We start from the raw sequence: 13,962 nt of genomic DNA, 5'->3' as shown, positions 1-13,962 counted from the left end.
TTAGAGCAACATCAGGGCGAGTTAAAGTTAATGATGGCAAACTTTTCAGTATTAACTAACAATGCTTCAAGATCCTTACAATCTTCCAATCAACTACTTCTCTCTGTTCCTCGCTCTCATTACAAAACTAGAAGGTGACCAGGCCTACACAGAGGCTGCTCTGACTGTGGAACATCCTCACTCTCTACATTAGATCCTCAACTTCTGTTTCTACTTTTAAATCTTTATTAAAATCTTATCTGTATTCTTTAGGTTTTGAATGATGGTGTTTATATTTTTACGTTTTAAAGGTTTGGTCCATTGTGTTAATTCTGTTTTACTATTGTTTTTAATTTTAGTTTTAAGACCTATGTACTGCACTTTGGTTGCAACATCTGTTGTTTTGAAATGTGCTCTATAAATTAATAAACTAAACTTAACCAACAAATACATGACTGAAAGAAACGGTTCAGCCAAAAATGAAAATTAGCTGAAAACTGACTCAAGATGCAGATGAGGTTTCTTCATCAGATTTGGAGAAATTTAGCATTAAATCTGTGTGTGGCACCCAATCAATGCAGAGGATCCACTGGTCAGCAAAATGTCATGCTAAATTTCTCCAAATCTGTTATGATAAATAAACAAACTTATCTACAGCTACACCTACACAATGCATCTACACAAACATTTAGTGCATGACCTCCACAAACACACTGACCTGCCCAACTGGGGGTCTCCATGTACAGCTGTGGCTGAGCAGGTGGGGTCTCACTGCAACCACCGAGGTGTCTGATTCCTACAGGAGAGAGAGAGAGAGAGACAGCGACAAGTTTTGAGCCTGAGAATGAAAGCCACACAATTACACGCAAACAAACACATTTAATTCCTCAAAAAGTGGTATTTTAAATTTCCTTTCAAAGGAGCCCAGTCTACCATAGCAAAGAAGTTGAGCTCCCAATTTACATTACAGATTGCTCTGAAATTCTTTGCTTTTCTGAATGTTTACATGTTGAGACTTAATGTAGTTTTTTGTTGTTTTTTTCATATGTCGTTGTTATGATAATGTGTGAGGAGATTAAGGAACAGTCAGAAGACCTGCAGGGTCCAGATAAGCTCCAGAACCCCACCAGAACCACCAAATCTTCTGCATGTATGGCAGCTGTGCTTCATGCTACCCTGGTGCTAAAGTGGATCTGCCATAACATTCGGACCACACACCAGCTTCCACACATAGTTATGGATAAATAAAGCAAAAAAGGCACTCTTTGGATACGTAAACACGGAAGCTGCAAACAAGGCATATATTAACTACAAACTCGTTCCTGTCCCGTTAACCTTTTCAGATTGGAAACAGTTAAGTCTGATAGTTGGATGAGAAGAATAATCATTCTGTTGGTCTGACCGGGAGAGAAAATGGGCCTGGTGTCACTGTTAATTTAAAATCGACTGAACTAAGGCAGGTTTGGCTGTGTGTACGTGATAGCAGGTGGCTTCAAATCACATTCTTATTTAGAGAAACACTGTAGTGAGTAAGAAATCACTTCACCCAGAGAAGTGTGAGTGAAGAAGAAGAAAAAAGAAACGGGGGGAAAAAGATGATAATGCTGCAACTTTTCGTTGGACGTAGAAAAATATACAACCCAACAAACACAGGGCTCCAGAGAGTGAATGCAGCACTCTGGACAAAAGACCCTGTTAGAGCATTACCGTAATTACACGGCCATAATGGCCTTTATTGCGGGCTATTCAGATTAAATATGCATAGTGCCCTGTCCATATCCACAGGGCTTGATAAAAGTGTTGTTCCTATGTGTCATTTAATTGTTAGCATTAATCTGAAATATAGAGCTAATGTGTTTATTGAAAACAGTCTTTCTGTCTTTATTGCATATCATTCTTTCTTTATCAACTCGCTCACAAATCATGCACATTTTTTCCCGTTACCTCTGTTTGGCTCTTTTCCCCCTCACCCTTTCTGTTTTTCTAAAATTGACAGTTCATCCAGAATTTTTGTGTCACACCCATTTTTTTTCCACTGATTTTTTTCTTCAGTGGAACTCAAAAGGATAAACGATGAAACTTGTGCTTGTTGCTCTTACAATAAATGAGGATCGAAACTTTGAGGCTTCAAAAAAAGATGAAATGTACCTAAAAACTGGTGAAGTCTAACTCCTAAAGGAGAAAAACAAATTTGTATTGTTCTTCACTCAATTCAGTCCCTGAGTTGAACTTGAGAACCAATTTGTGAAAGAATAATCAATTTTTTTTGTGAACCAAATTAAATGATTCATTTGAAAAGATCAAAAAAATAACTACCTATCTCATTTTTTATGCATTATAATGAATAAATACTTAAACATATGTTTGTTTTTTTTACAGAAAGTATGTTGTATGATTTTATAAATATATATATATATATATATATATATATATGGACCACTTTTATGATACTTTTATGATACTTTTCCAACCTTTTTGAAGCTTCAAGGCATTAATCATCACTTATTGTAATTGCATGCAAAAGAAAATAGTGCTCAGAGTTTTCTTTTAGTGAAGTTATAAAGGTTTGAGAAGAGATAAGAGTGAATAAATGATGAAAGAAAATGTTATTCTCATTTTTGAATAAACTAATCTTTTAAAAATGACATATAACCCTCTTTTTCCTTCCTCCCAAAGTCCATTCTCTCTGTGTCAGTCTATCTGAGAGAGGCTGTAGTTCTCTGTGGGGAAGTGTCTAATTTCATTCCGAGTGTTCCCCTCTGTGGTCAAGAGTAGAACTGAAACCCAGAGACGCAGGAAGTCTTCTGGGAAATCCAGTTCACTACAGACTCGGTGAGAATTCTTTTCTGAAAACAGGCTCACAAGGTGGCAATGAAAAACAGAGGTCTCTGCATGTCAACAAAACCCTGAGTGTATTTGTGTTCATCCACCGAACCCAATGCGTGTAAACACAAATTCTCCTTTCCAAAACCTAGAGAGACAGCATTTTAAAGATGGAAGATGATACATTTTGCTCATTTTTAAGAATATACTGCTAGTGTCCAATGCATCAGCATTTGCTGATATGCAAGTGTAGCATTGCGGCCTGACACTCAACATTTTGAATAGATCTTGATGGATCGCAAAGGATCTCATATGCAATAACACAGACACATGCCGACACACACACATGAACAAAGCATGTGTATTGATTTAATCCGAACAAAGCTTATATCTCAGAGCCCTCTGTTTCCCTCCCACACTGTTTTTCTCTGCCTGTAATGGATTACCATGCACTGGCTCCAGCATTTTTGGGAACAAGGCCAACATAATTTGTTATTTCATCATATGTAATTAAAAGCTGTTTCTTTTCCTGTTGTGTAAGAGCTGATTAATTATTTGGACGGTAAAAAGGCATAAATAACATAGAACTGAAGAGTGCCATGGAAAACAAAAACAATAAAACAACCATCACTCGGACAACATTGATGTCGCAAGCAAAAAGAAAATATCATCATACTAAAGTCTATTTGCTTAGCTATTTAGCTGCATACACAATAAATAAACCCTTGGCTGCTGTATGATGAGAACAGTGTAATAACAAATGTTATATCTCAACTATGAAATGTCTGCAGCATGTAAGCAGACGAAAACAAGCCGTCTGACGTGCGACAGGTGTAATGCATTTATGACATGTGATGTGCATTTATTTCAACTGTTCACAGTTCGAATGTGTGTTTTACACAACATTTTATGTCATGTGATATTCCAAGCATGATTTCAAGTAAGATTTATGAAATTTCACACGCACAAAAGTGGCTCCGACAGTAGCCAGTTACAAAAGAAGTAAAACACAAACAACTATTGCACAACTCCAAGCAAACACACACACAGAGCTGAACCATTGTTTAGAATGAATCTGTTTAGAAAATGATTCAGCGACTCTTTTTGGTTTCTGAATCAATCAGTGTTGTTGAATGATTTGGTTGACTGAGTGATTCAATGACTTATTCATGACAACAGTCATTGGGTAAATTCAACTTGAAGCTCGGCTATATACAGACGGTGACCAACGAGAGAAGCCCCTTGCAGTAGGGGGGCGGAGTTGAAAACGGAGCCGTCAAGCTTTCTGCTTTCTCATGTGGTGTTTGCATACTTCATCACAAATGAAGTGAATTACATGCAGTATTTATAAAATACCCAGACGTTTTAAAAACTGTTTCATGAGCAACAGAAACAGTTTTTACATACTGCTTATATTTTTTATATAAGCAGCGCCATATTTTCAAGAATAAAGTTCAACATAGACATATTCTATTTAAATACTAATACAGTGGGGCATAAATGCTTTTATCAGTGTATTGTGATAAACAGGACTCAGTACAACAGTGCGACTAAATTTAAAGGCTTTTACCATCGCCGCCGTCTCAAGTTGGACAAAATTTCTAACCAGCATGCACTGCTTCAAGTCAGATAGCGATCGGTTTGCGCAATGCTGTGTGAAGTCGAACACACCTATTGTTTTTTTCCCAAATTAAATCACAATTTAGAAAAAAGTATTTGAATCACTCTCTGACTTGACGCCATCTACTTGTGTACGATGCAACATGCAGAGTTACTGAAAATGTATCACTAATGGGCAGCTTCTGGACCAAGCATGTTGTGTCTAGAAGGGATACAACTATGGCTGGAAAGTAACAATAAATTGAATTTGCTACCTATTAGATTATGCTTTGTAAACGTTTACACCTTCCCCAACCCTAAACATACCCCATACAATAATGCAAATACAGTTATTATTGTTGTTTAGCTTGATAAAAAGTATGCAATGTTGATGTGCGCATGCCCAGTGGCCATAGCTGTATATCATCTAGCCCAAGCATGGGCCGTTAAAATTAATGGGAATGCTAATCGATGAATTTATCAAGATATTATTAATTCTACTTACTTAAAATACGCAGTTGGGGGTTCGATGCCTTGCTCAAGGGCACCTAAGTCGTGGTATTGAAGGTGGAGAGAGAGCTGTTCATGCACTCCCCCCACCCACAATTCCCTTCGATTGGGAGTCCAACCCTCTAACCTTTAGGCCACGACTTCCCCATTCCCCATTCCCCATTTTATCTGATGCTTTTATCCAAAGCGACCTATAATTGCTATATATATGTCAGAGTGTGAAAATAAATAAATAAATAAATAAATAAATAAATAAATAAATAAATAAATAAGAGAGATGAAATACAAAACAAAAGAGAAATAAAAGTTCTTCAGCCAAAAGAGCTTTATGTTCCATTAGAGAAGCCATTCCATGAAAAATTGTCAGGGCAGTGGCATGGCATAAAAGAACAATTTAACTTTGTAATGCTGTGCCTGAATCCTTTTGGATTCTACTTGGCTTTGTGAAGAAGATTAGTTGAGCAGCTTTTACAGGCTTTGGTAAATAGAGTTGTAACTCCATTCATCCCCCATTCACAGAGTAAATATCCCCTTTCACACACACCAGAGCACAGTGGCACACACACTGACCTGGAAACACTTCTCAATTACAGACAAGCTGGAGCTCATCAACTCTTCCTACAGGGAGCCCGGATAGAGAGTCTGGGCATAAATATTAAGCCTTGAACAGCCTGCTGTAATTTGATTTTCATACTGGGTCAATATAAGAAAGCTGTGAGAGCTAATTTTCCTGTTCCGTATGGAGTTTCATCTCATATCGCTAGGCTGGGAATTTATGTGGCATGTATGTTTGCTTTCGCATGTGCTTGAGATTGCTGTCAGACAGACTGTTTGTTTTAGTTTGAGCTTTTGTTGAAAGATTAGCTCATTTGAAAATTAAAAACCTGTCATAATTTACTCACTCTCAAGTTGCTGAAAATCTGAATGACTTTATTTGTTCTGTGAAACACCAAAGGAAAACTATACAGGTTTTTTTTTTTTTTTTGTACATGTAATTAGTGCCCATACTAAAGCTCCATTAGGGTACCAACTCCTAGGGTTGGTCTCCGGATTTTTAGAGAATAAAAATTTAAAATAATGTGCTTGACGTTTTATTATACTTTTATGGGTGGTTTTTGGTAATTTTGTAGCATGCAAGCTCAAATTATGCATGTTCTAATACTGTATGATGTTCAGCACAAAAGGAGAAATTTTGAATAACGTAGAATAGACTGGACACATTCAGCGAATGATGAAAATAAGTGGAAGAGGAATAGGAAGTATGAAACACACTGACTTGACTGACCAGCCAACGCAATTGAAATCCTCCTTACTCTTGCAAACCGAAGTCTTTAAACTGACCTTCCTAAAATGAACATGAAACTGGATTTGCTATGGTGCATCATTGTCCTCCCTCATAACCGAGGCGTCTCTGTGGGTTTGCTTGGTTTTTGATATTGCATTTGTTGGGTAAAAATATTGAATAAACAGCTAATAGACATCCCCATTAAGACCCTAGTGTTGTCATTTCACTGCAACATGCACCCAATTTATGTTGGACAGAGAGGATTCTGGGAAATGGAACACTAGGACGTCTGATGCAAATTGAACATGAGGGACACTGAATATTAAAACAGGCAAACTATCCTGTTCACTGAAAGTGGGGGGAGAGATGGAAATATAAATGAAATACGGCCCGCTGTAAAAGGGTGAAAATACAGGACCAAAACAAAACCAACAACAAGTGAATAATTACCAGCTTGGTTTATTTCAAGTTGGAATTGATTTACTAAAACATAAATATACAATAAAATGTAACAAGGGTGTAAAGCATGTTGTTAAAATTTATCATTTTAAGCAAAGAGAGTGAGACGTCAGGCGGGATGCGCCTCTGATCATGAAACGCTGTTGGTTTATCATCGACGACTTTCTTCAGAATTAGGAAAACAACCTGTGCTTGCTTTATAGAGGCAGATGAAAACAGGGTTTTATGATAATTATTCAGAAGCTGTATGGATTTAGTGAGTTGTTAAAGTGGAAATTGAGACATCGTTGGAGGTAGTAAGACTGTCATCCTGTTTTCATTGGAATCCCACAGTATATCATTATATATTACGGAACGGCCGTAATTATGTTGTTGTTGTTGCATCGTGCGTTCTATTCTTGAACTTGACTTGAGTGTCATTAGTGGAGAAGTGCCATTTCTTAATGCTGGTGCCACCAAAAGCTCTTCATTCAAGCTAGTCTGATTAAAATTTTTATGTAAAGCCCTTAAATAATCTGCAATTTTACTCTTTACGTGCTTTGCCTTAGAAACCCAAAACACTTGGGCCTGTTTGGTTTCAGGACTGTCTACAATACAAGCATTAAAGAAATAGTTCACCCCAAAAAAAAAAAAATGCTGACAATTTACATTGTTGATGAGTTAGTTTTTTCATCAGAATAGATTTTGGAATAAAGAATAGCAAAAACTATGACTTTATTCAGTATTGTCTCTTCCGGGGCTGTTGTGAGCCCGTTCACTGCAGTGTAGTGATATCCAGTTCGCGAACTAATCACTTGATGTAACCGGATCTTCTTGAACCAGTTCACCAAATCGAATTGAATCATTTTAAATGGTTTGCGTCTCCAATAAGCATTAATCCACAAATAACTTTTTTTTGTTAACTTTTTTAATGTGGCTGACACTCCCTCTGAGTTAAAACAAACCAATATCCCGGAGTAATTCATTTACTCAAACAGTACACTGAATGAATTGCTGTGAAGAGAGAACTGAAGATGAACACCGAGCTGAGCCAGATTGCAAGAAGCAGTTGCATCGGTTTTCGAAACACCAGTAGTTCTTTCGGAAAAATTCGATTCAAGAAATCGGTTGAAGAAAACGGTTCACAGGTTTTGTTGCGCTCAACGTAATGACGTCATTGGCGATGATTGCCCTTGATTAAAGCCTTCGGTTTACCAGCGCTCATAACATTAGCGCAGAATCAGTTCAGAATCAATCACCAAAAGAACCAGTTCGGTTCAGACACGCTGTGTGTCCATCTGCTTCACACTGAATCACACATCCGCAGTATCATCAGCTCCTCGGTTCTCGAATTGGACAGACAGTCTGACAGAAACGGGTCTTGACTCGATTCATTTGTGGATTAATGCTAATTGGAGACGCGAACCGTTTCAAACGATTCAGTTCGATTTGGTGAACTGGTTCAAGAAGATCCGGTTACATCGAGTGATTCGTTCGCAAACTGGATATCACTACACTGCAGTGTTTTAAAATCTCACAACAGACCCGGAAGAGAAGACAATGCTGAATGAAGTCGTAGTTTTTGCTATTTTTGGACCAAAATGTATTTTCGGTGCTTCAAAAAATTTCTAACTGACCCTCTGATGTCACATGGACTACTTTGATGATGTTTTATTACCTTTCTGGACATGGACAGTATACCGTACACACACTTTCTATGGAGGGACTGAGAGCTCTCGGACTAAATCTAAAATACCTTAAACGACATGAGGGTGAGTCATTAATGACATCATTGTAATATATGGGTGAACTAACCCTTTAAAATATGACTCAATATTAACATCTTTAAACTAATGGTAATACAAGATCCTTTTCTTTTCTTTTTTTTTACAAAACAAGCACCACTCTTACAAGCAATCTTTTTTTTTTTTAATCATGTCTTTTAAATTCTAATGTCAATATTTAATTGGTTGATGTCTTTAAGCAACCTATTATGTCAATAACTTAAGTCTGAATCTGTGACTGCAAGTTAAAATGAAGATACCTGTGCCAATACAAATGCACTCATACTGGTATTAAATGTGCAACAAATAACAAATAACTGGAACTTAAATGTCCTGCTTCATGTTCGTGTGCAGTGAAGCTGAATGTTTGATGTCTCTGCCACCTTTGTTGACCTGACCTGACTGCTTTGCACTAAGAAAACGTGAGAACCACATAACGTAAAAGGTGATGTTATGGCAGCTATTACAGCCGTTTCTATGAGAAAGCTGTGGTTAATCACACAACACAATGTACTGTACACAGCCCACCATTTGTACAGTAGACAATTCCAGCAAAGAAGACTGCATGAGGGTAAATAAAGGATGAATGAAGTAAAACTAAATAAGCCAGAGGTGCCTGTCACATTCATACGCACTTCTGACTAGACAAATGAAAGGGAAGTTCCCGTGAGAGAGAAGAGGATGTAATTCAATGCTTAATGTGTGTGTGTGCATGTGTGTGTCAGAAGAACAAGAAAGACACAAGAGGCGTGCATCCATCCTCAGAGGTGAATTCGATTTCACGGGTTAGTGAGAGGATGGTGTATACTGGGGTTGGGGGGAGGGGCGGTTGTGCCTCGGCTTTATTAAATGCTGTTGCAGATGACAGGCCTGAGCTCCTTTCACTCGCCACAGCTGCTGGAGGGGCCGCACCTCTGTATTTCCCCACTAAATATCCACTCAGCCATGAGCTTTTTATGTGTGTATTTTATTTATGCATTAAAGTTCATTGTTTTACAGCAGTACAAGTATCAACATTTGTTAACAGAGCACAATGAGATGCGCTAAACATGAAATCCTCTCACATACAGATACACACACAGTCATATATCAGACACTTATCACTGCTCACGTGTAGGATGACCACCCCCCAGGAGCTTTTAATATTTAATGTAAAGATTAATCAGCCCTCTCATTATTTTAATTGTTCTTCCTTTATCCAACCTGTCAGAGTTATAGATTACCCCCCGTAGACGCTACCAGCAGCTCCCTGGATTTATGGGTATTTTTGGATCAGTTAGCCTCTAGTCATATTTCTCCATTTTCTGACGAGCCATTAAAATGTCCCAGGTAATTAAACAATGGGCATCAAGTTCAGGTCTCTCCTCTTTATCAGGCAAAAAAGCATGCTGGGATAAAAACTCCCTTGCTAGCGATTAGCATGTTTAGTAAAAAAAAAAAAAAAAAAAAGCTCACAAGTGAAGATGTATAGAATCAGTATTGTGAGGGGATGATATACGACACACTTGATAGTTGGTAGAACATCATGGGATATATATACACACATATATATATACATATATATATATATATATATATATATATATATATATATATATATATATTAGGGGTGTAACGGTTCACAAAATTCACGGTTCGGTTCGGTTCAATACACTGATGTCACGGTTCGGTTCGGTACGGTTCGGTACGTTTTAGATACAGCAAAAAGAAAAAATTGGCAGATAAATTTCCTTGATTTTTTAAAAAATGTTTTATTTATTAAAACTAACAAAGTATGTGTTTTTTTTACATTGAACAATGATGGAGCTATTCTTTACCCATCTTCTATGGTGTTTTCTTAGCAGCATACTGTATAAAACAAAAATAGCTCCTTATAATTTTTTTTTAAAAAATTAAATGTAATATTGTTGTAGTGGTTATGAACAAATACAAAGATGTAACTCTTTTTATATGGAACTCTATAACTCTTTATATTTAGTGTGTTTTTACTCAATTGGTTCTCTATTTGGGCTTATGTTTTTTGGAACAAAGCAGGAATTACGGTCTGTCTGAAATGGGCTCGTGAAGGAATATTGTAATGGGGCTCAATTACATTAAGCATGTTCTTAAAACCTGCGTTTTCCACTACAGAGTAAGGTCTCATATCCGCGGCTATAACGTAAATGCACCATTCGCTGCGGTGATGTCCGTATACGGAGCCCGGGACGTCACCTGTAGGAGAAAAAAAAGCAATCCGTGGCGACGGTTTTGCAATCCGTCCCCTCAGTTTATAAACCGTACTCACGAATTCATAAACTGTTCACTCGATTTAACAAATCGTGCCCACGGATTAACAAACCGTGCCCACGAATTTCCAATCCGTGCACTTAGATTTTGTAAACCGTACCCTCGGTTTTTGAATCCATACCCACGAATTCATAATCCGTGCGCACGCTTTCGCAATCCGTTCCCTCGGATTTGTAAACCGTACTCACGGATTCATGCAGCAAACTCCTACGTGTTAACATACAGTTTTATTGAATATTATTATGTGGAATAGGTTTACAGCAAAGTGTCTTAAGTGATTCTCTATCAAGTGTAGTACGAGGTGGAATACAAAGATTTAATAAGAAAGATGCGCATTAAAATCTTGTTCAATTGCTGATAATCTATAATAGCACTTGATTATTATTGTGCAATAAACCTGGCATTGTGACTGACTCTGGAGTAATTTTTTCCTCTTTTGTAAGTTATTTTGGATAAAAGATTCTTATGCATAACCTGTTTAATAATATATAATAATGATACAAATAAAAATAAAGTTATTTTTTATAATTTTAATTTGTAGGCTAAATAAATGAGTACAAGACAGTAAAAATATTTGTCATAAAATAATTTGTGAATTGCTTTATTTTTAAATAACCTTTGGACAGTTTTGGAAATGCTTGTGTACAATTCTTTCTTAACATGAAGACTTATTTTTGTGATTTTATTATACTAAGCTCCACCCACCTCACCCCTCCTGCCGGAGTTAGATGCATGTTTCACTGTTAAGTGTAAAATGCGTGTCAGTTTTCAAATCCGAGGGAACGGATTGCGAAAGCGTGCGCACGGATTATGAATTCGTGGGTACGGATTCAAAAACCGAGGGTACGGTTTACACAATCTAAACGCACGGACTGGGAATTCGTGGGCACGGTTTGTTAATCCTGGGTACGATTTGTTAAACCGAGTGAACAGTTTATTAATTCATGAGCACGGTTTATAAACTGAGGGGACGGATTGCAAAACCGTCGCCACGGATTGATGTTTTTTCTCTCCTACAGGTGACGTGCGGGGCTCCGTACCGAGCCTTCAGCGCGTACTGAGTGAGCGAGCGCCTGACTGAGTAGCCTAACATAAACATATAAGTTGGTGTTTTTTTTTCTTCGGGGGTGTCAGGGGCATTGCCTGTTACGTCGTTTGGGTTATTGGGCTACCTTGTTGAACGCATAACATTATATTTCACACACCTTTTTTATTTTCCAAATTTAATTAATTAGTCCAACGAACCGTTCGGTACATAATGCGTACCGCGTACCGAACCGAAAGCCTCGTACCGAACGGTTCAATACGAATACGCGTATCGTTACACCCCTAATATATATATATATATATATATATATATATATATACATATATATATATATATATATATATATATATACATATACATATATATATATATATATTAGGGGTGTAACGGTTCACAAAATTCACGGTTCGGTTCGATACGATACACTGATGTCACGGTTCGGTTCGGTTCGGTTCGATACGTTTTAGATACAGCAAAATGTAAAAACATCTCAACTTTTCAGAATGCCGCAAGCGCACCGCGGGTCATGTGACAAGAACTAACCAATCAGCTTCATCCTTTCCCGTAACAACGTTGAGAGCTCAGCCAAGATGAAGGATCAGCTGATCATAGTTGTATATGGATTGCAATTTTGAAATAAATTTAGTAGCAGAGCTACTGCAAGCGATTTTTAGAGCTGCAAATCCATTTATCCTTCGCTGAAATTTCCGCGTCTCATGGAGAGAGCACGTCATTGTTGCTTAGCAAAGACAGACGCCTCATGAGCGCTTCTGCCCAAGCGCTTTGGAAAGGAGGAGAAAGACGCGCTTAGCGTTTTCCATGCGTTTTTAGGCACGATATGTGAACGGCCCCTAAGGCGCTCGCTCACTCAGCACGCGCTGAAGGCTCGTTGCAAAATGTCGAATGCCTTTAACAGACCAGAAATATAAGATCCTAAAATAACCAACAGGTCTGGTGTTTGGGTTGGATTCCCTGTAAGCTATAGTTTCTAAATGCTGCAGGGATAGTTTGCTGCGTGCATGTTTCTCCTTTTTTTCGTCTTTTCCCAGATAGTACTGACGCATATATCCCAGATATTCCCGCTGGTGTTTTTTTTTTTTTTTTTTTTATTCCCGCTGGTGTACCCTGTCATGTTGCAGATGCGACATACCGTTGTTTTTTTATCCACCACTCTCTTGCCATCACCATTATAGCTTAAAGGGAATCCAAAGTGCACCCAAACACCAGACCTGTTGGTTATTGGAGGATCTTCTCATTTCTAGTCTGTTAAACGCATTGGCTATTTTGCAACGAGCCTTCAGCGCGTACTGAGTGAGCGAGCGCCTGCTGAGTAGCCTAACATAAACATATAAGATGGTGTTTTTTTCTTCTTCGGGAGTGTCAGGGGCGTTGCCTGTTACGTTGTTTGGGTTATTGGGCTACCTTGTTGAACGCATATCATTATATTTCTCTCTCTCTCTTTTTTTTTTTTTTTCAAATATAATTAATTACTCCAACGAACCGTTCGGTATACATAATGCGTACCGCGTACCGAACCGAAAGCGTCGTACCGAACGGTTCAATACGAATACGCGTATCGTTACACCCCTAATATATATATATATATGTATATGTATATATATATATATATATATATATATATATATATATATATACATATATATATATATATATATACATATATATATATACATATATATATATATATATATATATATATATATATATATATATATATATACATATATATATATATATATACATATACATATATATATAGATATATATAGATATAGATATATACATATACATATACATATATATATATATATATATATATACATATATATATATATATATACATATACATATATATATATATATATATATATATATATATATATATATATATATATATATATATATATGCATGTGTGTGTGTGTGTGTTTGTATGAATCATCTAAACAATAACTATTAAGTGTGGGGAATATTTAATTTTGGTCCCAAACATTATATATATTTGGGGTCAGTAAGATTTTTGTAAGTTCTTGTTTATTATGCTCACCAAGGCTGCATTTATATAAATAAATAAATAAATAAATTGTTTACTGTAATATATAAACAAAATGAATATTTTATAAAATTTTAATATATTCAACATTTTACTATAATTTTAAATGGAATTTATTCATGTGATAGAAAAAATAAA

At 36.8% G+C, this 13,962-nt stretch overlaps 1 protein-coding gene across 7 annotated transcripts in view; it reads right to left on the bottom strand.

The window, feature by feature from the left end:
• Positions 1-13,962, bottom strand: part of LOC113055963 (RNA binding protein fox-1 homolog 3) — a 377,645-nt gene that overhangs the window by 203,011 nt on the left and 160,672 nt on the right. For all 7 annotated transcript variants that reach the window (XM_026222362.1, XM_026222366.1, XM_026222367.1 and 4 more), the window contains one exon: positions 698-775. In XM_026222362.1, coding sequence (XP_026078147.1) covers positions 698-775 — 78 coding nt within the window. The remainder of the gene's footprint in view (positions 1-697; positions 776-13,962) is intronic.

This window comes from Carassius auratus, chromosome 37 (assembly GCF_003368295.1).
Source record: "Carassius auratus strain Wakin chromosome 37, ASM336829v1, whole genome shotgun sequence".
Lineage (NCBI taxonomy): Eukaryota > Metazoa > Chordata > Actinopteri > Cypriniformes > Cyprinidae > Carassius > Carassius auratus.
The sequence above is the reverse complement of the archived record's forward strand: the minus strand, read 5'-3'. Positions and strand labels throughout refer to the sequence as shown.